At 41.5% G+C, this 27758-nt stretch overlaps 1 protein-coding gene across 1 annotated transcript; it reads left to right on the forward strand.

Moving 5' to 3' along the window:
- Window positions 1–149: 149 nt before the first annotated feature.
- Window positions 150–27758, forward strand: rmp24 (ribonuclease MRP subunit p24). Its single transcript, XM_074613491.1, has 5 exons — window positions 150–564; window positions 9143–9159; window positions 9537–9757; window positions 25765–25958; window positions 26620–27758. The coding sequence occupies exons 1-5, from the start codon at window positions 467–469 to the stop codon at window positions 26780–26782; spliced, it is 693 nt and encodes a 230-aa protein (XP_074469592.1). The 5' UTR covers window positions 150–466; the 3' UTR covers window positions 26783–27758.

The following is a 27758-nucleotide window of genomic DNA, read 5'->3' on the forward strand; positions in this document are numbered from 1 at the left end:
AAATATTATATGCATATATATATATATATAAAATATATTTATTTATTTATTTATTTTTTCGAAGGACTCAATAGTAGCCCAAGGAGAATGGTTTGTGTAAATAAAAAGCCTACCAGTAACAATCATCGCTCCGAAGTGGCTTTACTCAATCTCCCACAAGGCACCGCGGTGCGAGCAACGTCACTATCTTGCGACCCAACGTGGATTTGCTGTAACCTGTAACCCAGCGATATGCTCAGCGATAGCTTTATCTAGATTCAAATTAACACATTTTTAACACTCCGCCGCTGCAGCTCCAGCAGTGTATGTGTCTGAACGCTCTTTTAACCTCCATTTCCACCATTTAAGGTTTCCAGAAGAAGTTTTAACGCAGTGTTTTAAGTCTTTCCACGTGTCGCAGCTAGTTAGCTAATGCTAACGAACCCTGGTTACCCATAGTTACCCTGGTTACCCTGGTTACCCTGCAATGACAATGAAGACCCTTGACGACCAAGCAGCCCGCTTCCTCTTAGACGCCTCCTCGCTGTATAAAGACACGTGTCCGGAGCTGTCACGGTTCTTAATGTAAGAAAACTTTGTATAAAATCCTTCATGAGTTTCACTTTCACAGCTGAGTCCAGACTGGCTCTCCAGTGTTGTTGTAATAGCAGCATGTAGGCGCTAGGTGGAGGAGCTCCACCAGTGTTGGAGGTTGGCTTCCTGCCAATATGATGCACTGTTTATTTATTTATTTATTTTCTATATACTTTATTTTTTCCCTTTTTTCGAGGTTGTTTTCATATATGCAATTTACATTTCGTAATTACAATATTTCAATTATATTATTTAGTTTAGTTATTATTTAAACTGTTTTAATTGATGGAATTATTTAAAATGTTTTATTCTATTTATTTTATTTTTATTTATTTATTTTTTCGAAGTACTCTATATATATATATAATATATTATTTAATTATAATTAAATTGTTATATTATTAATAACATGATATATGATAATAATAATAATAATAATAATAATAATAATAGTAAAAATAATAATATTATTATATTATATATAATTATTTTCTGTATTAATTTTTAAAATACAGGGTCTTTGGGGACCCCAGTCAAAAGCACCCAATTTCTATTATTTTGTTTAGTTTATTATTTAAACTGTTTTAATTGATGGAATTATTTACTGAGTTCATATTTGCCAAGGGCCCCAGGGGGTAGTGACACTCTCAGTCATTTTGGAGGAGACTGCTGCAGACACAGATTTCTATTTTTAATTTTACACAGTATGCAAATTAACTGTAACTTTCCTTAAAATAATGATATTGATAATATGTTTTTTTCAGATGGCATTACTTAGGCTACATAATTAATAATGTTTTGAGAAAAAATAAGTTAACATTTTTGCAGTGAAAAATAATGACATATTTCACATTTCAGTTTCAGCAAAATCAGCATTTCCTGTGATCATAACCGAACTATAAGCTTGTTTTACTGGTATATTAACACATATGGCCTGGCCTGTTAACAGACCTTTATCAGTATTAGATGGCTGGCACTACACTGTGTATTCAAAGACCTGTCAATCAGTTTGTGATTGATAGAAGGTTCTCTTAACATTGATTGAACCACTGTTCAAAGGACTGAATATGTATAGTTGTTTGTGGATTGGCTGTGGTTGTTTACAATGTTGCTTCATCTTATCACATAGATTAGAATAAGGCTTGATTATTTGTCACACTGATACAGCATTTTCACTCCTTTTGTGAGTTTGCCCATGTGAGGATGTGTTACATCCATCTTGTTGACAGATCATCAGTGACTGATGTATATTCACAGCTCGGTTTCTCATTGTGTTTGTACCTCCAAAAAAAACCAACTAAGTCTATGAGTAAGATCTGGCTGTTGCTTGCTTTTGTCTTTAGTGATGCCACAGTCAAGATATTGTTGTCTATTTGAACATTGAATTGTGCTTCTTATTGAAGCATGATTGTTTGTGTAGTTCCAATGGCTATTCCTATTGCATGAGCTAGTTGTGTCTTGAGGTGCAACAATTAATCGATAATCGATTAGTCGTCAACTATTAAATCAATCGCCAACTATTTTGATAATCGATTAATTGGTTTGAGTATTATTTTAAGAAAAAAAGGTATAACTTGTCTGATTCCAGCTTCCTAAAGGCACTGTTTGTAACTTCTTACACGTATGAATCATTGTGGGTCGGTGTCCCATGCACGCTTGCGTGTAGCTACGCTGTTCCAACACAAACTACACGGAAGCACCAAAACTGTAAAGCTATATCTAGTGAAGCCCGTCTTGCAAAACAGTTTTGGCTCTTCCTGCTTCGGCCTCCCGACCGCGGTCAAAAGACCCAGGGGAACGTAGCTTTGGTCTCCAGGGCCGGAGTCTCTGCTCCTCTGCCTGTTTGCCTTCACTCACACACCGCGCTCGTTCTCACTCTCTCGCTCCACCTCTCGCATGCATGCGCGCACACTACACACTACAGAAGAGTTAGTTTAGCTCTGAGAATATCTAGTGAATGTACAGTGGAAGTTTGTGCAGAAATAAATGCTGCAGCTCCTCCAGACCAACAGAGGTTTCCTGTGTTTTTTCCTGCTGCTGAGTGAATAGACTGCTACGGAGCGAGTAACGTTATCGTCTCCGACCGGGGCTGCGGTGTCTCCCCTGTTCCTTCTGACTGCGGTCGGGAGGCTGAAGCAGGAAAACACAGTATCAGCATCGATTCATGGAGAGACCTTCGTCTGGTCAGCTTACATTACTGTCAAGCAGGTGATATAGAGTGATATTGTGGTTTTAGCTGACGTGTGTCGCCTCACTAGTTTTGACCGATGCTCGTTCATGTCTATGTAGAGCGAGCACAAACGCGAGTGCGAGCAACAGGACGCTGACTTTCGTGGACTTAACGGCCACAGGTGTCGCCGTTAACAAGCAATTTATGATTCTTACATAGAGTCCCTTTAAATGTGAATATTTTCTGGTTTCTTTACTCCTCTATGACAGTAAACTTAATATCTTTGAGGTGTGGACAAAACAAGACATTTTAGGACGTCATCTTGGGCTTTGGGAATCACTGATGGACATTTTTCACCATTTTCTTAAATTTTTTAGACCAAACAACTGATCGATTAATCGATAAAATAATCAACAGATTAATTGACAATGAAAATAATCGTTAGTTGCAGCCCTAGTTGTGTCCAGTCAGTGGCTGGCTGCTCATGTGCAGGTGTAGTGGGTGTGTTTGTGCAGCATGCGTGAGCTGTTGCAACTGATGAATTCAGTTTAATTATACTGTCATTCACTTGTATGAATTTGCAGAGTGAGATGAGATCATAGCAACTTCCCAACAACCATAAAAAAGTGCTGCAAGCAAAGGCAATCCCTGTTATCATCGGGTGGGAGAGACAGACAGTCTGAGAACTCGCCTCCTCGCTTGTATCTTTTGCAAGATTGTCAAAAGGACTCATACAGAGTACCAAGACAGTCTTTATATAATTAGTCTCCATTAGTCAAGTCTTTTCATCATTATTAGAATAAAACACAATAGTAATTAATGCCAGTTTCAAATTTGCATCATCCAGTTCACTGCTTCAGTTTTGTTGCTTTTGCCAACATACGAATTTATTCTTTTTTCCTCTGATAGCCCACACAGTGGTGATGGCGTTATTGTGTGGAAAAGTGACAGTCATTTCTTGAGAAATCCCTTTAAAGCTGCAGTGGGTAGAATTGAAGCAAATATGATTAAAAAAAATTTATTTTTAGAAAACGGTTACTATATCCTGACAGTAGTGCATGAAACAGATAATCTGAAAATAATCATGTGCGTCTGTGTCCTCTGGTGCTCCTAATGGCATCTGCAAGCTTTCACAGACCGGAGGAAAACAACCAATCAGAGCCGAGCTGGAGCCTGCCGTCTCTGAGCAGCTGTCAATCACTCTCAAACTCCGATCAAACGGTCAAACTAGGCAGCGCTGATCGAATATGAATCAATATTCTGTTACTGTAATGCCTATTTCTTGCCTCAAATGTTTTCAGAAACATCTAGCGATCAGTTGATCTAGTTGATCTAGTTGATCAGCGCTGCTTAGTTTGACTGTTTGACCATTTGATCGGAGTTTGCGAGTGATTTACAGCTGCCGCCGTTGAATGAACAGCCAATAGGAACGCTCTCTCTCTGAAATTACCTGTGATTGTCCAAAGTCTTCCGTCACGGGCTAGATGTTTTAAAGCCTGAAAACAGAGCCATGAGGAGGAGCAGAAGTCTAGTTTTTTCTCAGAATACTTGAATTACAATATGCTGAAAGGTTATTATGGAATTTTTTTAAAGATGCCAAAATATTCTACCTAATGAAGGTTTAAACCTCAAATTTTCTCTATCAAAGTTTTTGTTGGTATTATTAATGCATTTGAAATGTGTAAAAGAATGTGTGTGGACTCTTGTGGCTTTTGTTTGAGTTGGGTTCCAGCCATGTCCCCGTACCCTCCGACTTGTTTTCATTTTCACCTGAGCCAGGAAATCTGTGGGCAAGAACCATGAATGGAAACAAAAATAGAGGTTTTAACAGTGAAACCCAAAGTCAGGGTTGTTTTACGGATGTGTGTGAGCCCAACGTTATTTTTAATACATTGATCTGTTCCCCAGATTCCCTGGCTATGATGAGCTGGGGTTATAGCGAACATTTTGACCACATTTAACTGTGACCAGCTGTCCAGCCGGAAAGACACAAATCTGAATGTTTGGACTGAAAGACCTGGCAGGTTTGATGCCAAAGTGCCTCACAGAGGAGATTCAATTAAAAGCCACAGCCAAAACTCACCCTAAATGTGATGAGCTAATTGTCTACTAGTTTGATCTTCAGCCAGTGATAATATGGAAGGCATGTATGGAAATGTTTCAGATAGAGGACACAGTTGACCAGTTAACTGAAGGGAATTGAAAACGTTCTGGTCAGCATCCACTCAAATAGCTGGCATACGTGGTCAGTGTGTGTCAAGGATGTTTTTAGTCCTAACGAACCACAACTGTCTCTCTGTGGGTGTGTGTCTATACTCATACACACTACCACACATATTTGTTGGAGATCGTGTTGCTGCCTTCTGCCACCGTCTTCACCTTCTGTCAGGCTGATGATGACTGAATGTGTTTGTGTGTATGTTTGCATCAATTGGTTTTAAGTTTTTTTTTCGTTCTTGGTTTCAGTAAAAATTCATCAATATTGACTTGTAGTAAAGGCTTTCACAAAATGACTTCAGTCGAATGTTAGTGGTCTATTTGTGTGTGTGTGTGTTTCTAGGATTGTATTTCGAGAACATGACGGGCTGTTTAAAGTATGAGCTTTTATTCTTGTATGTGAACTTACGTCACTTTATGGTGGTTCACGTTGCCGGACCAGTGAAGCTGTTTTCCAGTAATAATTAACAATCATAGTTGTGTGTTTGGTAACTGGAGCCGGACTGAGTGTTCTGATAACCAAAATATGCAGGATGTCTGCTGGACAAACAATGACTCTGCTTTTAAATAGCCTCGAGTGCTTCTGTTCTGCTTTAAGTACTGTATTGTTTTTTTCTTCATAGAGACCATCAAATTCTCCATGTTAATACCGATATATACAGTGATAATCCAATATCAGCCAGTAGAGATTAAAGCAGAGTAGGGCAGCAACTATTATGGTTTTTATATGATTATTTTCATTATCAAATGATTTGACAATATTTTTTTTCTCAATTAATCGATTTAAGGAACAGTGTGTCACATTTCGGGGGATCCAACAGCAGAAATGGAATATAATATTCATAACTGTGTTTACATTAGTGTATAATCACCTGAAACAAAGAATCGTTGTGTTTTCGTTAGCTTAGAATGAGCCCTTCATATCTACATAGGGAGCGAGTCCTCTTCATAGAGTCTGACATGTTACTCCGCCATGTTTCTACAGTAGCCCAGAATGGACGAACCAAACACTGGCTCTAGAGGGAGCCTTTTGCGTTTTTACCTTACCTGAAGGCCGCCGTAGTTCTCCGACATGCTTGTGAAACTGTGGTAACATGAGCCGCAAAGTGCAAAACCGTGGTACCGCTGTCTGTCTTCTGTTGCTCCTAAAGTAGTGTTATCATGGTAAGGATGGCCTTACCACGGTTTTGTACTCGGCGGCTCACGTTACCGCAGTGTTGGAAAGGGAGGAGTGAGCGGAGGGGTTCTCAGTTGGTTGCAATCTGCAACCACACCACTAGATGCTGCCAAATCCGACACACTGACTGTACCTTAAATATTTCTTTTATAATTTTTTTTAAAATTTCCCAGAGCCCAAGGTGGTGCGTTCAAACTGCTTGTTTTATTCTAAAGCCATGCTGATGGCTCTGTGAGGCAATAGCATGTAATGATGTTTAGCAGGTAAAATGTGTACCATGTGAACCATCTTGGTGTTTTTTTAGGGTGGTGACATCAGAAAATATAGGGGGGACTCAGCTTTTCTTAGATACAAGTAGGGGGAAAAATAGGTTGTGAAGCACTGCTGTAGAAGGATACCATATCTAGAGTGTTCACTAATTGACGCTGACCACACCACTGCCTGAGCCTGTGTCTAAATATCTATGAGTTACAAGCATCAGTGAAGGTTTATTCCCAATATTGCCACTAGCAGCTGCACTGTTTTCCCTGATGGCAGCAATAAAATGTTCATAGTGCTTTTCATTCTGTTCGCTTTGCCTCAGCCAGCACTTCTGTCTCTAATTACATTATTACAACGTAGCCAACACAGCCCCACCCTTTTGCATCTTTTAAGGCTCTCTTGATTGCATCTCCCAGTTGTCAGCCGTTCATGTGAAGGGCCCATATCTCCAGTGTTCATCACCACAACTAAGTGTGCACTTAAAAGGAGATGCATGACAAGTATGATAATAAGATTGGTGAAGTGGAAGAAGGACTTTGCGGTGTGCCGTTTCGGAGAGTTGGCTCATCAGGGGAGCAGCGGGAAGAGAGATTATGGGGAAAACAAAATTCCCAAGAATCCGGCTTCTCTACGCTCGAGTCATCAGTGGTTTGCTGACTCTGTTCATAGCCTTGTCAGAGAATGTGCTTTTTCGGGGCAACAAAGCAATGAAAAATGTGTCGCTGTTATGTAGTCAGAATGTATTTGTCAGCGGTGTCAAGTGCACCGAATGATCATTGATTATCAATAGTGAAGCAACCACGTCAGGAAATGTATTCAAAAAAAGTCAAACTTTCTAAAGAAGACTTTTTTTATCAGCTAAGAATGTTTTTCAAGTGTTTTTTGGGAATTGTTCAAGACCTGTGAGTCATTCCCCGTCCTCTGCAGAGTCACAATCCATCACATCGGCCTCAAATAACTTCATTTCCAGTATTTTCTGACAGGGCTTCTGTATAATCGGACACTTTAATCCAGTCACTGATTATTAAATTTGGGGGTAGGGGGTCAGGGGACAGTGACTCAGACTGTGGGATGAGTGATGGCAGATATGTTGCAAAGCTCTCACCGCCCTGCAGTCCAACGTTATCCAGCAATTTAAATACCCCATCTCACATATATGGTTGTTAAGAATGCAAGTGGAGAGTGTCAATAAACAGCCAGCGGGTCAACTCCAGATTAAAGTCGACCCCACGCCCCCTCCTCCTCTCCATAAACAGCCAGCCCCGTAGGGGCCGCCCCCCTGCCACACGTGCAGCTGGACAGTAAATTTCCTTTCATTGATTTAAGCCCAGGGCTAATTTTAGTGGGACTTAGCGGTGGCTTAGTTTAAATGTTTGAACAAATATCTCATTGCGAGCGTTCCAAAGTTGGAGGCAGCCCTGTAGGGGGGAGGCCATTGAAACAGTGCCCTATATTGTTTGGGAGAGACCTGGTTCCTTTTCCGATTGCATTTTTTCCACTTTGCACAATGGGAAGGGCTGTCAATGACTAATTGTTTTTTTCCAAACTAGTGTTTCCATCTTGTATTGTGTTTATTTGCATGTATTTTAACAGAATTATTAACTGCCAGTTTCTTTCACCAAATGAAAACTACGTTGAACAAAATTATTCCAGATATGCTTTCCCTATCACGTTACATTGTTCCAGTGTGAAAGGACCTGTTCTCATGCAAATTGATGGGCATTTTGAAATAAATTAATATGCATGTTCAATTACTTAAAAATGAGAGAGAATCAAAAAGTTTATCTTTTCAAGACAGGCTGTAATTATCAAAGTTGTTCTCTAAAATTATCTTGCACTGATGCTTTTTAAAGGGGACCTATTATGCTTTTGTGCTTTTTCCCTTTCCTTTAGTGCGTTATAGAGTCTTTTGTGCATTTAAAAGGTCTTCAAAGTTACAAAGCCCAAAGTCCACAGAGTTACTCTCCCCCATAGGGGGAGTATTTGGGTACATTTTATTAACATCAAAATAAAAGGTTATTGTACCAGTGGAGCTTCAGACCCGGGGATGAGAGAGAGTGAGCGGGCGGGCGAGCAGGTGTCAGCTCCGTGCAAAACAATGGAACAAAAACACAGACTCATCTCCGTCAGTATGATAATAATGCACTTTGCGTGCTTAGTCTGATAGTCTGTAGATATGTAGCCTATAAATAAGATATATTTTAATAAAATACAGTTGTACCAACAGGATCGAGGAGAGCACAGAAGCCGTTTCCATGGTGCGAGGTAGACGAGTGCTTGCGTCTGCCTGTCTATTCACATAAGGAGCGCAGTGAGACTCCGCAGCTCCCAGCGGGACCTCAGTTGAGTAGGCGGGTCTTAATGTGACGCAGGACACATTTTGCGTACACACTGCTAAAAGAATGTGGCCATATGTGGCCCAGACCACCTCTGAATGTGCTCTGAGCGATCAGATTTCAGTGCGTCTTGAGTGCGTTCATACCTGTACTTAGAGTTGTCTACTTGTGATCGGGTCACTCAGGACGCTTGTTAATAACAGGTGCTGCAGCAGAGCCGGTATAAGAATAGTAAAGCGTTTTTTGATCATTAAAGCATTGTACTAGCATGTACTAGTAGAAACCCCAAATACAAGTATGCATCTAAAGATGAGCATAATAGGTACCCTTTAACATTAAACTCAGTTACTGATTAATTCTACTCTTATGTGTTCAAAATGTCTGATCTATGCTCTTTTTCTTCCCTAGGCAGTGGCCTGTAAATGGTAAGTTAAGACACCTGCACGTCATTGATGAGTCATACTTTTTAATGACATTTTTTGATCTATTTTCATTTGTGCATGTTTTCATCAGTGATGCCCTAGAGTGTAATAGCCACAAAGCGCTGAATGCAGTAGTAAGTGGGACCTTGTCACCAACTTGTCAGGGTTGATAAACCTCTCTAAACCCTCAGCAAAACACTCTGAGTCAGCCAGCTGTCTGTAGCAGGCACACACACACACACACACACACACACACACACACACACACACACACACACACACACACACACACACACACACCTATACAGAGGTCCATGCCAGCCAAAATCAGTAGGTAGTGGTGCCATTTGGTGTTCAGGCTTTCTCTCTCCTCCTCTTAGCAACACCGAAGAAGAAATTCTCCGATCTGCTGCAGTGCACCTTGGTGTGTCCATACTGTTATCAGTGGCTGCAGCCTGACAACCACCGGATGCGTCTGCAGCCCAAGAAGCGTCCATCAGCACGGGTGCAGAGTATCCTGCGCAGGAAGGCCAGGGGCAAGCGACTCAGCCTGCTGCAGAACAATCTGCTGAAACGCTTCCAAAGGTCCTCCTCTGTACTGGTGAGAAGTCAAAACACTACCACAACCCCACAGATCTGGTTATGTACTTTACTGCACTGCAGCATATTGTCTTTGCAAAAAAACAAGCATATCCCTGAATTGTGTCCTCAGCTATAGTGGTGTTGAACGGTGGGAAGGGGCAGCAGGGTTGTTTTATAGCCTAACAGATGCTGATATTAGTATTTAGGAATTAAGGCTGTCAAAGTTAATGCAATAATAGCGCCTTAATTCATTTTAACGGCACTAATTCCTTTAACGCATTAACGCAACTTGTGATTTTTAGGTTGTAGTGGGCTCAGTTTTAAAGCTAGTGAAGATACTGGCATCATATGGAACTAGATGCTATGTCATACTAGCTTGTCACAAAGGAGACTGAATAACGTTTCAAACTTGTGCTAAATTTTGGCGAGGAAAAACTGGCATGGCCATTTTAAAAGGGGTCCCTTGACCTCTGACCTTAAGGTATGTGACTGAAAATGGGTTCTATGGGTACCCACGAGTCTCCCCTTTACAGACATGCCCACTTTATGATAATCACATGCAGTTCGGGGCAAGTCATAGTCAAGTCAGCACACTGACACACTGACAGTTGTTGTTGCCTGTTGGGCTGCAGTTTACCATGTTATGATTTGAGCATTATGCTAAATGCAGTACTTGTTTGTGTTGTTAATTGATTTCCTGTAATACATATATGCATACATTTGCATAAAGCAGCATAATTGCCCACTCCCATGTTGATAAATAGGCTGCTTTACAAATCTTCCCTTGAGGTACATTTTGAACAGATGAAAAATGTGTGATTGAGATTAATGGCAACTAACTATGGACAATCTTGCAATTAATCAAGATTAAATATTTTAATCGATTGACAGCCCTATTAGGAATAATACCGGCTGGAAATCTGTGTTATGTCACATTTTCTAATTTATTTTATTCTCACTCTATTTATTTTGTTGGTAATCCTGGTGTTTCTGTGATAATCCACCGTTGATAATATTGTTCCTCTGGGGCCCTATTTTAAACTTCCTATCTTAAGTCTTAAGTTAAGATAGGAAGATGTGTTTTTTCCGAATTTGGTGTTACGGAAACAAATCCTCTCAGATTAGGAAATCCGAAATTCTCAATCCAACATCGCTTATCAACTTTATGTCTGATACCTAGCAACGAAAGCTACTTTTCTCATCTCGCCGAGCTAAACAACTTTGTAACCGTTGTTTTTCTCCTTGAAACATACAAAAACAACAGCGGGCACTTCAAGACAGATGAGTCAGAGGTGTTGATAACATCTGTAGAGAAATCCAAAGATGTTCTTTTTAGGAAATTTACAACAACCCTAACTCAGGAGATAAAAGAAAGAGAGTAGGCTAAGATAACAGACACGGTCTCCGCCATATCCGGCATCCGGATGCTATCAAAACGAAAATAAGAACATTGACAAGTGATGTGAAGAGGAAAGCAGCTCTTATGCCCAAAGAACAGAAGAAAAGTGGCGGAAAAGTGAAAGATATGACATCTTAACGGTTATCCTAAAGTTAGGAGAGTTTATTTAAGATTTTGGGAAGTTAGGATGCTTGTTTAATACACTATCTTAAGTTAGGATATGAACATTGACTTAGCAACTGATCATCTCTAATGGCTTTGGCCATGGTTACCAAACAGTTAAGATAGGGTCTGCAAGTTAAGAAGTTTCTGTAATACGGTATCGGTTGAGCTTTACTGGTCATAAAGACATTTGTGTCAGCTAACCTCAGCCCCGTCTTCGCCACTTATTCTATAGCTGGTGTTGACCTCTGACCTATGAAGGAGGAGAGACACAAAACTATTTCCCAGGGGTGATCAAAATGTCTCACATCATTATTTATTATAACATAACAAGCCCTGCATTGGTTGTTAATGTCTCCAGCCGTTGTTGCCATTTAGATTTATGAAGTCATTAGTATTCATTCCACAGAGAGTGCCTGGTTTCATTATGGTGCTCCACTCATCATTACAGTCTTTACAGTGGTCCCATTTAGCTTAACTGTAAGAGAACTAATGTTGCCCGACGGGGCTTCATCAACACTCACCCTGTTCCCTCCCTAAACTGTTATAGTGGTCCTTTTTGACTGCCCTCTTAATGGATGGCACCAGGCAGAGACAGAAAGGAAGGCTTATTTTGGCCAGCACCCACCCACTCTACTCATAAGCAAACCCGTGGTGGCGCTTTTGGCATTAGGGTCATTTTCCTGCATCAGAGAGCAGTGATAGGAGAGAACCATTGAAGAGCCCCTCTGGTGATCTGACATCAGCCCTAATGAAGAGCAGCTCTATTGGAAATGCTGCTGCCTCATTAAAAGCTGGTTGGGTTCATTTAATATGCAGGTATTCACCGCGCAAGGCACTCTGAACCCACTCTCCTCTATATGTCAGTAGACTCTGAGGGCAAAGAGGAAGACAGAGATGGAGAGAGGGAGCATAGTGAGAGAAGTGGAGGAGAATAACAGCAGAGTGAAAGAGAAAAAATTAATAAAAGCAAGAGTGTGCAAGGCAGATAGATAAGAAAGGCGAAAAGGAGAAGTCAAATGATGGAGTGCAAGAGAAAAAGTTGTCGTAACATAATCTTATAAGAAGCGGTGTCTGTGTGCTCCTTCCTGTTCTACTTCTGTGGACTGTGGTGAAGGTCAGGTCCAGGATCTGATTGTGAAGTCCTCTGGAGAAAGTGATTTGAGAGAGTTTTCACATGAAGGAGACTGTTGTAAAATATAAAAGGTATGTTATAGGGGTTTCGGTTAAAGGTAAACAATGTAGCGTTGTCGGTTACTGTTTGTAAACACACAGCATTCAAAGTTGGCCCATCCTCCACGGCTTAACAGGTGAGAGAGAGAGAGTAGCAGTGGTCGAGGTCGAGCAAGCTAGAGTGTGAATGAAGAGAGGGGGCGGCGTTAGCGAGAGCAAAGCAGCGAATCAGAAAAATAAAACATTATTTTCTGATTGTTTCCTGGCGGTTACGTTGACCTGGGAATGAGAATGGGCTGTACATCCTACGCACTGTTATTGGCTTGGGGCTGTACACCCATGTCGGGGCCCGAAGGCTCTTTGGTTATGCGCAGAAGCGTCCCGAGCACTGTAAAATAAGAAAAAAAGAAAATACAGGCAAAGGGATAATAAATAATATTATATAATGTTGTGTGTTGTCATGTCACATAGACTTTAAGAAGAAACACCCTTGGGAGGCAACCCCATCCTTCAAATCTATAAACTTAAACCTGTGTGGTGCGTCACACACACCTTTAGTCAAACATAACTATGTTGTGTGTTGTACCCTGAAGGCCTCTCTTGCAGACACTCAGCCGTGACTGTGCACCTCTCTTACTCATTTGTCAACAGTGTTTTAGTCACGATAGAGAATGTTGATGCTTGCTCATCACGTGACTTCCTACAATAGTAAACCAATGCACCCTGAGCGCGTCATCCACGGTATTTTTACCCTCTGTTTTCACGGTCACTTTCCTGTCATAAACTGGTGGTTCAAGGGGCAACAAGTCAAGCCAACACGCACCTGTGCTCGGCAGAGGGTTGATAGCGAGGCGATATCCTCAAAATGTAGAGTGGTGGAGCGGTGAGATAAGAGGAGGAATGTGGACTGCCTTCCCGTCTTTGCCTCCGTGGCTCCGTGCTGATGAACAGAGCATAACATTGTCAGGGAGAGGTGCTCAGCACGAGAGCCTGAATAATGAGATTAGCATTTACTCGTCTCCTCTTTAAAGATAGAAGCGTGGGGTAGTTAGGATAACAGGGTAATCAGATGGAATAGAAGAAGCATTTTAAACTTGCACCAGTTGTCGTTGTCAGAAGATGCTGCTGTTGATTTCATCCACAGACTTGAAAACTGCCTGAGTGAGATGATGTGCAGCAGTGACCCTGAAGCCTTAATTTGTTTTATGTTAGCGTTTCATAATTTTATTGTTTTATTTCAGTGTGCCAGAGTCGAGTGTTATGGCTGTGTACACAATGTTCCGCTCTTCTTACTGTTAGTCACGTGACACCCGCTGGGAGAAGTGGAGGATTTATCGGAGACATAATCAAAACATGCTGTCGTATAAGTTTATTGTCGCACTCATTCCTGCAGGTTTAGACAGACGGCCATTCAAAACAAGGTATGAGTATTTGCAGACGCAGACATCCATGTTTGCTCGTGTTGTCATTATTCTGCCAGGAGTCAAAACGATTCTGGGATGTGGCTCTGGATGAGATGTGTTCTGGGACAATTTGAAAAGCTAATTGATTTTATGTCTGTTTTTTTAATCTCATATTTGGATTAGTTGAAGTAGTTTGTCCAGGCCAAATTGCATTCATAAAGTGTTTCCAGCTTGTGTTAGAGACATATTTAGTCTTCCGAATATGCATACCACAAACTACTGTAATATGTGTCATCTTCTATACTGATCCTTTATAACATACTGTAAATATATGTGTTGAACTTAAAGGATAAATTTGATATTCCCATGTTTTTGTATCTAAGTGACTAATCGAGGACAACACTTTTTGAAATTGGTCCAGTATTGAGGGAGAACACTGCAGCCGCCATCTGCTAAACGGACTGTAATGTAATCATTTGGGGCAACCTGGTATTCTCAGTTTACGTCCACTAAAACATCCACTGACAGGCTCAGATTGTTATTATAAGTGTCTGACAACATTATGGAAAGGAACCTACAGAGAAATGAAACGTTTTTCTTACCTTTCACTTGATTCAGTCTGTTTGTTATTGTGTGTCTCACTCGGAGAGTTCTGAAGTCTTGCGTCGGATCCACTTTGTCGAAATCAGCTACAGCCATGACATTGAAAATCTTTCAGATAACACTAAGCTACGCTTTCTTTACTCCAACACAACAAACTCTGACAACACCGGTGTCCTGAGGCACTCCTCTCTCCACTCCATGGATGTGTAAAGAGAACCGGATACAGCGTTTGAGGCGGGCTCCCGTTCAGTCATATGAGAGTTGATCAGTGGTGCATGATGCCAAAATGGCTCGATGCTGAGTGATAAAGTACCCGTAATATCCGGCGATCTTCTGCATCCATTGGCTCCATAGAGCAGGCGCAGTAGCATTTCCTTTAACCCACTCTGGATTCTGGAGTTACAGACGTCTGTTTCCTAATGTAAGTCTATGGGAAAAAGTCTTTGGTCCCAATGGCATCACGTGACGGACACAGACGTTGTAGTACCACCACTTGGCCAGTACGAAAATTTGCATCATAGCTCGGCATACTTCCCGGGGTCTTGCTCCACTCTCACTCACGTTTCCACCATTGTCTTCGGGCAACAAGTCACATGACACAATAACAAACAGGAAGCAAAAGGTAAGAAAAAGGTTTAATTTCTCTGAAGGGTCCTTTCTAAAATGTTGTCAGACACTTATAATAACAATCAGAGCCTGTCAGTGGCAAAAACAAGCACTTTTAGTGGACATGAACTGATAAAAACAAAGTTGCTCCAAATGATTACATTGCAGCCTGTTGAGCGGATACTGGACCAATTTCAAAAAGTGTTGTCCCCATTAGTCACTTAGACACAAAATCATGGGAAAATAGGGTCCAGGTTGAAAAATATAGACGTTATCCTGTAATGAAACATGTCCTTGTCCTAACACAAATATAAGCCTACACATGACCAGCAGATGCACTCTCCAGGGTGTAAATTCCCTTCATTTCACACCATATTGCTCTCCTATAGGATGTATGTATGTATGTGTCACCCTCTGGGTGGATGCCAGTACATGATATGCTTTCCCGTCTTAGAGGTATTATAAATCAGATATGTTTATGTATGCTGGGCAGGTTATCTAGTAATGGATATGGAAATAAATTGGATTGTAGCCCCGCCAGAGAAGCAGAGACCCTAAATGGAGCGAAAGGATAGCTCATTCTCCTCCTCCTCTGCTTTTCTGCTCTTCCTCCTTGAGCCTAGATTTATACTTGGTGTGTGGAGTGGTTTGTTACAAGAAATAAAGTATTCAGTTCAGGCTTTTCCTGGCCATATACAGTACATTAATGTTGTTTGGGGGATTTTTAACTTGCACGGCAACTGTATTCTTACATCGTCTGATCACACATCACACGAAAATCCACCTTCCTGTGACGTGCCTTATGTGAGGGTGATGTCACGGACAGGCGACTGTCCGTTCAAAACAACGATGACGGCTCCTAAAGAGTTTCAGAAACAGTTCAGAAAGGAGACGGCGTGCTGAGAGTCAGTTTCCGGTATCTGTGTCACATGGGTTTCACCACTACCCCGCAAAGCAAAGATCGGCACTGAAGGCTTTTCTCGATGGAAAAGATGTTTTTCGCTCTTCTCCCGACTGGCTTTGGCAAGAGTTTGATTGACAGACGATTCATCCAATCACCTGCCAAGTATTTTTGTAAAGTGCCTTCCCTTTCCAAACAGTTTCCAATGACGGCTTCTCAGATGTGTTAGATTTGTGTACCATCCATGTAGCACGTCAGGTTAGGGGAATTTATGCCTAGTGCATAAACTCAACAGTTGCTTACTAGGAAAATGAAAAAGTGATTTTACCTGGTAGTTCACCGAAAGAATTACTGTTTTTTCCAAGACAGGTGGATATGCACATCTAATGAATGTGCAGTCACGATGCTGTTAAACAAGTGCTGTAACAACACCTGTTTTACTCTGAAAACAACACGTGTTTTACTCTGAAAACAGCACTTGCTTTCAGAATAACAGATGAACCAGGCATGAAAAAACAAAGTGACAGAACATAAGTGGTTGAAAAATCATTCCCTTTTCCCAGAAGGGCCATTTCTTCCTGACACAAGTCCAGCCTCTGTTTGTAATTTATGTCACCACTTCTTCTTGACCTCACTGGCCACCTCTCATCGCCTCTTCATCACCCTCTAATCCCTCCCCTTCTTTTTCTCTTGTGTTTTACCTCAACTCCTCTAATGACCGCCCCCCTGCCCCCTCACACCATCCTCATCTTTCTTCTCTCCTCCTTCCATTCTTGGCCATCTCTTCACAACGTCCCTCTGTCATATTTATCTTTACTGGAGTAAAGTCGTTGGAAAATGTGCCTCTCTTAAGGAGACGACAGAAAAACAGGAGACAGAGATGTCTGGCTGGTGCTTTGCCTCCGTTTGCTCTCAGGGAACAGGAAAAGCTCCACCGGGGGTTTTGACACCTCGAGGTCTGGCAGCGAGTGACAGGATGACAAGAGGGGGACGTGTTTGGGAAGAGAAAGGCCAGGAGGGAATCTGCAGCAGCAACAGCGGTAGTGGCCTTGAGCTTTTTAGATACAAACACAGGAGACTTGCTGCGAAGTGGAAACACTCACTCATGTCTCACGTGTGTGGGGATTTAACTAGAAGTATTTTTGAGCAAGTTAGCGCACACATGCACTATAGGAGCTGCAGTCATGACATCCTCAGGAAATCTTGGAGGGCCTCTACACACAAGAAAACATGTATAGTGTAACACACATATTCAGAATATGCATATTGGTTTGTTTTCCTCCGGCACACACACATAATGAACCCTGCGCTAGGATCAGTTTCTGCTCTCCGCTGTCATCATGTTTGTAGCCCTGCAGCTCACGGGATAAAACCCCATATAGAGAACTTGATGCTGCTCCATAACAACATGTCATCTGTCCATCAGCTTCGTTTCCTCACCACTATTAAAAGCCTATTCTGGAACTTGGCAATCCATACTGTAAGTTGGCACGGGTGTCAAGGTTTGGAAGCCACTACTGTTCAGGTTTTGGATCCTCACTGACCAACATTTACAGTCCTGTAATCGATTCTGACAGCACGCATGCACATTAAGGGCATTCATCGCAAGTCTGTTATGAAGCCACACATGTGCCATTAGTTATCTTTTATAATATATTGGCTCCAAATCTAAATGTCTCTAAACTGTATTTTTTTTATTCCTAAACCCCAAAACTACAAAGCTACACCCTGAAGCACAGCTGGTCCATCTAGGGCCAGGTGCATATAACTATGTGTAGATTCACAACTAAAACTGTGTACACACAAAGACAGAATTGTGTATATGCATTCATTATTTATGATTTATGAGATGAAAGCCACACATACGCCTGGTTCTGTTTTATAAATCTCAATCATTGCTGAACTGGGCGCATGTGCACAAGCCTAATTTCTACTCCCACAATGTAATAGAGAGCGACAGGGATGAGTCCTAAAACCTGGAAACGAGTTAACATTACCGGTTCCCTCATCTAGAAGTCAATGAGTTTTTGAATGGGTCTTTGGTTAAATGCCTGAAATAAAGTCTGTGGTTAACACAAGCTTAAGAGATTTTAATGTTTTGTTCTATGATATAAAATATGTCAGTAAATCTCCCACTTGTGAATTTTGAAGTGTCTATAAAGAGGCGGTTGCTAACAAGTGGCTAAATGAGACTACTAAACGTCATCACGCCGACTCATCCGCCCTTAGTTTAGTGGTGGTGACGTGAAGTCATGCGACCGTGGTGTAGTTCGTTTATAGCATACCGTTAGCTTTTTACTTCTGGCGATTGCATCCACACCTCACGTCAGATTCAGCCTGGGTATATTCACGCCCGCTCTATTAGTTGAGCTACTGGGGCGCCCGAAACTTGTATTTTTCCTAACAGCACACAGCAGGGGGCGACTCCTCTGGTTGTAAAAAGAAGTCTGATTGTATAGAAGTCTATGAGAAAAGGAACCTACTCCTCACATTATTTATTACCTCAGTAAACATTGTAAACATGAGTTTATGGTCTCAATCGCTAGTTTCAAGTCTTCTTCAATACAGCATGATGTTCATTTAGTAAATTATGGTCCCATTTAGAGTCAAATAGACGATAAAGCAGGGTATGCTTTAGGGTGTGGCTACCTTGTGATTGACAGGTCGCTACCATGGCGTTGTCCAGTCTGGGAGTTGTTTTCGTCTTACAACTTTAACCGTTTCACAGTGTGTTTGCACTTTATGGAAGTTAATTAGAACTTTTTTGGTCGCCTAAAAATGTATTATTCAGCGTTGGTTGTACTTAGCTCCACCCTCTTGCGTCACTTCTGTGTGTAAAAACCAAAATGGCGATGGCCAAAATGGCGAAATCCAGGCATCAAAACGGCAGTCCACAAACCAATGGGTGACGTCACAGTGACTTATTCCACTTCTTATATACAGTCTATGGTTGTACCTAGTGACACTGTAAAAGACTCTTTGGTCTCTCTGCTGATAATGAAAATAGAATGTGAAGATTTTGTCTGTGGAAACATTTAACTTTGCATTTTGAAGTGTCATAAATACACTAGGCCTGTAAGCAGGGTTACGTTTCTAGATTTAAAGCAAACCGCGACCGCATGCCCTGGAGAAGAAAGCTTCCACAGATAATATCTGGGGGGATTTCAAGATGCATTTGTTCTCACAGTTTATCTTAAGAGATGTTTTATGTTTTATCTGAAAGAACCTTATCAAGCGTTTTTCACAGAGCGATAGCGCTGATTCATTGGGTTCCAGATGTTCATTTAACAACTCATATATGAATTACTGAAACAAACGACCCAAAGCATCATGAATAACAATCTTTTATATGATCTGTCTAACTGGATAAATCCTGCTCGACTATGCGATAAATCCTCCAGCGTTTGCTCTGGTTCGTTCTGTGGCAAGCCCGCTGGTGTGATGCAGGATGAAATGTGACCTTTATCACCACCAACAGAGACAAAAAGAAAGAGAGAAACAGATATGGTATCTTTTTTTAAATGGCAGTGTGTAGCGGCTCTGCATTCAGATCGGGTATCTCTGTGTATTTACCGGGCAGCCTGCCTCCAGACTGTGTGACTAAGTGGCTGCCTGCTACATCACAGCCTGCCTCGTATTGATCCCCCAACTGCTCTTCTGCTTTCGGCTTTATTGTGTTGTATTGATGTGTTCTCCGATGACTTTCACACACAGCGCGCACAGATATTTTGTGCTTTTGCACACGCAGGCTTTTTGAAAACTGTCACGCAATCAACATTGAACACTTGCAAACCTTTGTCAAGCTTATATTCAATTCAGAGAGGCTTATAGGCACCTAATTGTGTCACTCACTCTGTTACTGTGCTCATCTTTCCCCTCCTGGGTGGTGTCGTTCTGCCTAGGTCAAATTAATCAGCCCAAACTGACCTCTAGCAGCAGAGAGAGAGAGAAAGGCAGGAAGGGAGGTATTTATGGAGCAGGGTCTATTAATAGGAGGACGGGTCCATCTGTAGAATTGATTTATGTGGGTCTGTGTGTGCGTGTGTCTGTGTCACTATTTCACAAGCAATTTGTCTTCTTTTTATAAGAATCTCAGGCTGTAAGAATGCAGCATGCAGACAAATTACCAGCAACGCTTTAATCTATGAGCTTTGACCTGAGACATGCATCCTATGTAAGTTTACATGAACGTACAGGGATACAAGTACACAAGATGTTGTGCAAGATAACTCTAAACGCAACAACTCGATGAGATTTTGCAGCTTTTGAGCATGTGTAACTTAATATTGTGGCAAATGAGAGGACGGGAGTCATGAGTTAAACACCTCTGAGGTTGCCACAATATTAAGTTACACGTGGTCACAGTGGACACAGCTCCAACTGCATGACACAAAACTGCAAAATCTTATAGACAGTTGTTGTGTTTAGAGTTATCTTGCACTATTTTGCTCATTTAAACATCATACTTGTATCCCTGTGCGTTCATGTAAACTAACATACGATGCATGTCTTAGGTCAAAGATCATAGATTAAAGCGTTGCTGGGGATTTGTCGGCATGCTGGAAAGCCCTGACAGCATTTAAACCCTTCACTGCACAGACACCATGAGCATAGCAGATTGGTTTATTCTGCCTTCATAATGGCTATTTAAGTGGGCTGTTAGTGAGGTATATACTGTATGATTGCACGCTGTCTTTTTTTACGATTGAAGGGATGAATAGCACGTGCTGCTATTCCATACACCGTGCATGATTTTCCAGAGCTAAATAGCCGTATATATATACTATTTATATATATTGACCCATCCACCTCCCCTTCCGTTTGCCCGGTGTGTCTCTTTCACTCTTTAAACTATGTCACCACACTCCTGGCGCACTTTCTCGGAGCGTTTACTGTTGCCGCGGATGGGTTTACATTATAGTTAATGGAACGCCGTATGTGTTTCACCTCGGCGCTTAAAGGTGCCGTGTGCGGTGGTACCAAACGCCAACGGCCGTGACATAGCCTTGATACTTGACTCCCTGGGAATGACAACGTGTTGCTGGGCTGTCTGTGTCGATTCATGTTAAACACAAACACAAGCATGCATATGGTGTGAGACAGAAACCAAAGGGCTCCTCTTTTTGTTTGGATGAGAGTAGGATGAAATGTCAAGGCTACCCAGTGTGAAAATGTACTGTATATACTGTAGACTGTATGCACAGGTTAGAGGCAATGTTAGATATTGCTATGCTATTCATTATGTGTCTTGTATGGTGGATTTCATTTGAAAATCGTAATCACAAGTCATGCTTTCTTCCTCTGACCATACGATGAACCTAGATTTATCAGATACAGAATTCAACTTTCTGCAAAAAACAATTGTCCTAAATATTCCCCAAGCTGCTTATAGGTCGTCGTTCATCCTCTTCCTACCCTGACGCTCCAATATGTCGCTTTTGCCATATGTTGACTGGCCACTGTGTAGGTCTGTCTGCTCCCTGGATCAACAGACAAGAAATCAAATCTGTCTGTGGCGCCGGCTCACGTGCGTCCCTCCAAGTGCTTACACTACATGTCAAGGGACCAGTGTAAATTACACGGGTACACGTGATGGGTGGGATTTCATTTCAGATTATCATGACTTGTCGTTACTATACAGCAGCAGCATCATTGTTTTTTTGGATTGGGCAGTGTCTCTTTGTTGACACCTTCATATTGTTGAGTCTGGGTAAAGGTTTCTTTTATTGGAGCCTGTCAAATCAGTCAGCTGATAGTGATGGTGGGGCCACTAGTGGAGGATAAACCATAGGGATAAACAGCAGCAGGTCATTCTAGTTGTAAACATCCATCTGCAGCCAGCTGTCTGTCTGTCTGAGCCAAACACTCTTGTTTTCTAAGGTGTTTTTTTATATATATATATATATAGTAGTCATCTGAGTTCAAACCAGTAAAATCTAGGCTGTCACCTAAATGTCCACAGCCCTGATCACTTACAGTATGTAACCATTTATAGCTGGGGAGCAAATATTTCTTGTTTGAGCATGTTCCTGTTCAGTATTATCCTGTTAAGATTTGATTGCATGAACTTTAATGATCAACAGCAGGAAATTGGGCAAGTGCAGCAGGAAATGACAGGCGGTAGTGAAGGTAGTGAAAGGTTCTAAATACCAATAAAGCAAATACAGAGTGTGAAATATGATAAGGCCGCTCATCACAACACTTTAGAATATGTCATCTGTTCATGTTATCAGGTGGAGACAAGACAAATGAAATGTGGTATAGATGTGCTTTTCAGTCCAGGTATTTTGTTATTTTTACTATACCTTCTAGCTGTGTAACTATATAAAATGACTAGCATGTAACTTTGAATATAGTGGTTCAATATCCCATTGCTTTTTCACTGATTTTGCTAAAGATTGTTAGCTAGAGGCAGGCTTCAGTTTCTATAAAACAAAAACTGTTGATGACTTTAAATCTTAAAGGATAAGAAATGCATTTTAGCCTGTTACCTAAAAACACTATGTTCAACATCAGTGTCTTACAGTTTCCTTTAGGGGAATTACAGGTTTAACATTCATCTCAATGCAGCATGGAAATCATCTTGCAGTGATTCAAAGTTGGGTTCGAAGACACTACAGAAGGATAGACATTTCCTCCTATACTCGTGAGCCCAGATCCTCCAGTGGAGCGCCACCACTCTGTCCGTTTCTCTGAAACACCTTTATATAACGAGAAAGTGGTATCACTAGATCAAGATTAAAAAACTTTATTGTTATTATGCAAGCACAACGAAATTGTGTTTGCCCTCAAATGGTGCATTGTATTAAAAAAAAGACTTCACACATATATACAAGGAATAGATAAGGATGAATGGGAGAAAAGATTGATTGTAAATAACAGCAATAAAAAGTGTTGAATCATTAGCAAAATAGAGCAATATGAGTATAAAGAGATAATGCTAAAATACAACCATCAAGTGTGCAAACATCAGCAGAGTTTTGTCAGACTGAGGAGATGTCTGAGTTCAGTAGAGCCACCGCTTTTGGAAAGAAGCTGTTTTTCTGTCTATTATAACATCTTTTGCCACGTCTTTGCAGTATTAAAGCATATTTGACACAAAGAAAAGCCTGCAGACAGCGTGTCCCTGAATGATCAATTTTAACAGCTTTACAATCTCCAGCTAAATTTATCCGTAGTGGATTAAAAACAGCTGCTCCAGCTTTATCTGCACCATCAACATAGCTGCTTTGAGTTTTTACGACTTTCTTTATACGACGATTGTAATCACAATCGGTTTGAGCATTGCTAAGTTTAGAAGAGTGACACTTATTCCAAGTTCAGCAGAGATAGAGAGTTTGATAGAAAGGTTTTTTTACTGTTGAATGTTCCCTCCATTGTGAAGCTTCATCTGCTGAAATAGAAGCTCACCTATTTAGGAGTTGGAAAGATTTTTTTTACCGCTTATATGATCACAATAAGTCAGGAACCATAGAGGAAACAAAAAAGGTAATATGCATACCGTATCTATAGAGTTGATGCTTTTGTTTCCTTCCATTTGTTTTGTTACTCATTTTTCATTTATCTACTGTAGCACCTGGTTTTGTGTGCCATTGTGTTTGTATGTATTGAAAAAGTTAGTAAAAAACTTTAATTACAAAACATAATTTAGGAATTATGGAGCAAAAGTGGTGCAATTTTTTTGCTGAAATGCAGTAGGCACTCAGTTCTCTTGTATAGGCGGTGTTGAAAATGAATTCTGCACACTGGCATGTGTTTGTGATGATGACCTCTATATTCAGCTACACCTTTACAATATGAGAAAATACTTCAAATAACACGAGCAAACATTTCTCACGATGATCACAATGGATTGCATACTATTTTCTCACAGCTTTTAATCCAATTTTTTGTATGTGTGCTGCACTATAAATAATATAATGTATGCTCTTTGAATTTGGTCCCATTGATTTTGCGTACAGAAACAATATCTACACGGACAAAAATGTTTAAAATCTTTATTGAGTCCAACAATATCTTTCAGCCATACCTTTCTGTGTTTGGAGATGCTTAGACGAAGGTCTGACTTTTTATTCTATAAGGCTAATTTAGTTTGCAAACAACAATGTGTCTAAAGGATGTTGATGAATCCAGTTTGGGTTTAAGCATCACCACTGACGAATCAGCAGCAGCAGCAACAGCAGAGTGCTGGCCGTCCCACAGAGCACTCGATTCTTTCGACACTGCATTGGTCGGTCCTCCTTTGAGCCACACCCCTATGCAAAGATGGGTGGGTCAGCTGCTGGTCTTGGTCTGTATAAAGCTGGACATGCAGGCTCATGTAGTAAACACTTCACACACGGTCACGTAGAAAGAAAGAGGAACTCCGTACTGTCGCGAAACCCAACTCTCCAACGCTCTCCAACAGACACCTGTCGGAATCTGAAATGGCTGCCTTCGTGTCGGTGAGTTTTCCATCTCATCAGCATTCAGGACTGTCAACAGCTCGGCTCAGATTTGCTGATCTCTGCAGTGGTGGTCTTGTGCAACTCTGGATGGCTTATGTCATTAGTGGGATTTAACTTACTGAAGATTGGGAGGGATGTTGAAGAGGCGTCCTCAAACGACACAAAATAACACTTTTTTTTACTACAGTGAGGAAAGTCTTGTTCAAGAGTTTTATTATGTATTAGAGTTGGTTTAATCTAGCTTGTCTTGCACTTGCACTCATCACTGAGCTGATGATGTGATTGTCTCCAAATTGTTATCATCACTTGATCTTATAGTGGTGTCCTAGTTGTGAATACTGGAGAGCATCAGACAAATGTGAATGTTTTTTTTGGTTGTACCATAATGTGTGGCATTAACCTCGTTACAGACTGCACTTTGGTTTGACCCAGTAACACATGCACCGTACCTTTTTATTGGGACACAAGACAGTGGTAGTCAGGAGTCTGGGATGCCGATTGTTGACATGAATCATGAGGATGTCAAGAACCGGCAGCTGGGTCTCGTAACTCTCACAAGTGTCTGCGTTCTTTGCCTAATATAGGCTCTTGTGTAATCTGTGACAGGAAATTGCTTAGAATTTGTCATGTAAGGAGCAGTGACGTGTAAAAGTGGGTGAAACTGCCTGGCAACAGCCCCCACCTTGCCCTCTCATAGGCTAAGTCAATGTTTCCCACCCTGCTTTAACTAATCCAGTTATTTTAACGTCCAAACAAACATTGAAGGGTCATATAATCTCTGGGATGTTTGGGAGGCCCAATGGGAAGAGCCTCAGCTGTTGAGTGAATTAACCCCCGTCATGATTTTGCTTCCCTGGACCCCATTGTGAACTGTGCGTGACATCGGTGAGGCTTTTGGGCTGGCCAGTGTCACCCAGGGCATATATGAGCACCTCTCATTACAGCCGCCTTTACTGCCACAACCGCAGCTCTCTGCGTCCCTGGAGGCATCCTGTCACTACAATCAATCCAGACTGAGTCACAACAGACTCCTGTGTGTCCCAGAGAAAGACAGACAGCTGTGGCTATACTGGGTTTGATGAAAAATAACAGGAATAACAAACGCTTCACCCTCCCTCACTTAGATTTATATTAGTTTGCAGATAGATTTATATTATACAACAGTAGTTTCAAAGACCTTTTAGAAAACTTGCAGATTTTTTTTTTTGCAAAACATCCCCATGGGGATAGCTTGTACGCCTTCACCTCAAAACCTCGTTACGTATGAGAGGAATATAGATGCGGGGGCCATGCAATATTAATGAACGTGTTCCTTTCCTCTCCTTATCCCAGATGGCCACCTGCCACACTTGCAATAAGACATCCAGACACAAAGGAATGAACAGGGAGTTCATAGCTACCCTCGCTAAGACCCACGGCGCACCAGGGAGCGCTGGCAAGCACAAGACCCCGCAGTTAACCCACAGAGCCGGCCCGGCAACCCCCAAGACTCCTGGCAAAGACAAGACACCTGCTCATACACCTAGGTGAGTTATTTGAAGGTGGCTGGTATTAATACGGGTGGTGCAGTGGTTAGTATTGTCACAGCAAGAGGGTCGCAGGTGCGGCCCTTCTGTGTGGAGTTTGCATGTTCTCCCCGTGTTAGCGTGGGTTTTCTCCGAGTTCTCCGGTTTCCTCCCACAGTCCAAAGACATGCAGGTTAATTGTTGACTCTAAATTGCCCGTATGTGTGAATGTGAGTGTGAATGGTTGTCTGTCTCTATGTGTCAGCCCGGTGATAGTCTGGCGACCCGTCCAGAGTTTACCCCGCCTTCGCCCAATGTCAGCTGGGATTGGCTCCAGCCCCCCCGCGACCCTGAACAGGATAACCTGTTACAGATAATGGATGGATGGATGGTATTAATATCCCCCTGAGCTAAAATTTAACCTTCCTCGACTAAACTTGGTAGGTGCCACAGACATCCGAGAGGATGATGTGTCAGGCCTGTTAGCGTTTGCGTGCATTACGTTTCATTTAGATAACTGCAGTTAGCTGCAGGTGGTACGTGTTGGTATCCATGCTCACCAGATCATGTACCTGATGACGGCACACTTTTAACATTTCCTGCCAACCAACAAAATCTCAAATTTCTGCATCCCTCTCCCTTTTTCTCTCTTTTTCTCCTCCCTTCCCAACTCTCTCTCCAGGTCCTCCACCTCCTCCTCTACCACTCCAGGGTCAGGCTCCTCTTCCTCCAAGACTCCTAAAGCTAAAAACTGGGTCGTCCAGCGTCTCAGCAAGATACTCATGCGAGAGGACAACCAGGGCAGCAAGAAGGGGGGCTTGAAAGACTTTCTCTCCTCACTTTGAGTATCTCCCTGTGTAAACTGTAAAAAGCAAGGGGTTAGACCCATGTTTTACACCAGAAGGCTGAGGGGAAACTTTGGTTTCCGAGCCAGCGTGGGAAGGGTTACAGTTTGCCCACCAACACGGCTATTGCCGGGCTGTTTGGAATGGCCCTCCTGTGGTATCCTGAACGCAACAACTGGGAGCACTGTGCTAGGCTATTTCAACTATTAATCAGGGTTACTGTATCTTCTGCTGAGCCAGTTGGAGGAGCTTTGTCTAATTTAGCACATGCCTCTTATAATCTCCTAAACATGGGGACGTTATTTTAAGTGGAATGTTTGAGGAATTATTCAGTGATTATCAAATGGCTGAAACATGGCAGGAAGCCCAGCTGTGTTCTGTGGTGGCGTTTGTGGCATGACAAGCTGGTTTACATGCCAATATCCTGAACCATTTATTTTCTAAAGTTATAAGTAAACATTTCTATGATACGCATATGTAAAACTATTTCGTATTCATATTATTTTTGTATTGGAATTTATTTTCTTGCTTTATTTTTTGTGCCTGTGTAAATTAATTTGGTATTAGCTAAACATGACCTGATTGACAGATGTATATATGTTGTCACATTTTTGTACGTGCATGCAAATGATTTTGAAACTGTGCACAGTCACCTGTGAAGACATTTGTAATTATCATCTAAAATGGGACTCACCAGTTGCTGTTTACATTGAATAGGCACATCTGCCTAAAACCTTTACCGAAAGACTTATTGACAATCATAATTTCTTTATATATTTTCTTTCGGCTATATGTTTTTTGAAAGGTTACTCGTTTCTTCTTTTTGTTAAGAGCAGGGATTTGAATATATCTACTGCGTTTTGTACTGCCTGATTACCTCCCTGTTTCCATTAGCTGTTTAAATCCAGAAATACCTCACATTTGTATTCCACCTACACCCCGATTCTCTGAAATAAAACCTTTTCTGTCTGTGAAA

Source organism: Sebastes fasciatus, chromosome 17, assembly GCF_043250625.1.
Source record: "Sebastes fasciatus isolate fSebFas1 chromosome 17, fSebFas1.pri, whole genome shotgun sequence".
NCBI lineage: Eukaryota > Metazoa > Chordata > Actinopteri > Perciformes > Sebastidae > Sebastes > Sebastes fasciatus.

Bases quoted from the DNA above. Each gene is read 5' to 3' on its own strand.
- rmp24 (XM_074613491.1), top strand. From the start codon at position 467: ATGACAATGAAGACCCTTGACGACCAAGCAGCCCGCTTCCTCTTAGAC. The intron at 9,758-25,764 runs GTGAGAAGTCAA...TCCTTATCCCAG, and splicing joins AAAGGTCCTCCTCTGTACTG to ATGGCCACCTGCCACACTTG. The intron at 25,959-26,619 runs GTGAGTTATTTG...CTCTCTCTCCAG, and splicing joins ACACCTGCTCATACACCTAG to GTCCTCCACCTCCTCCTCTA.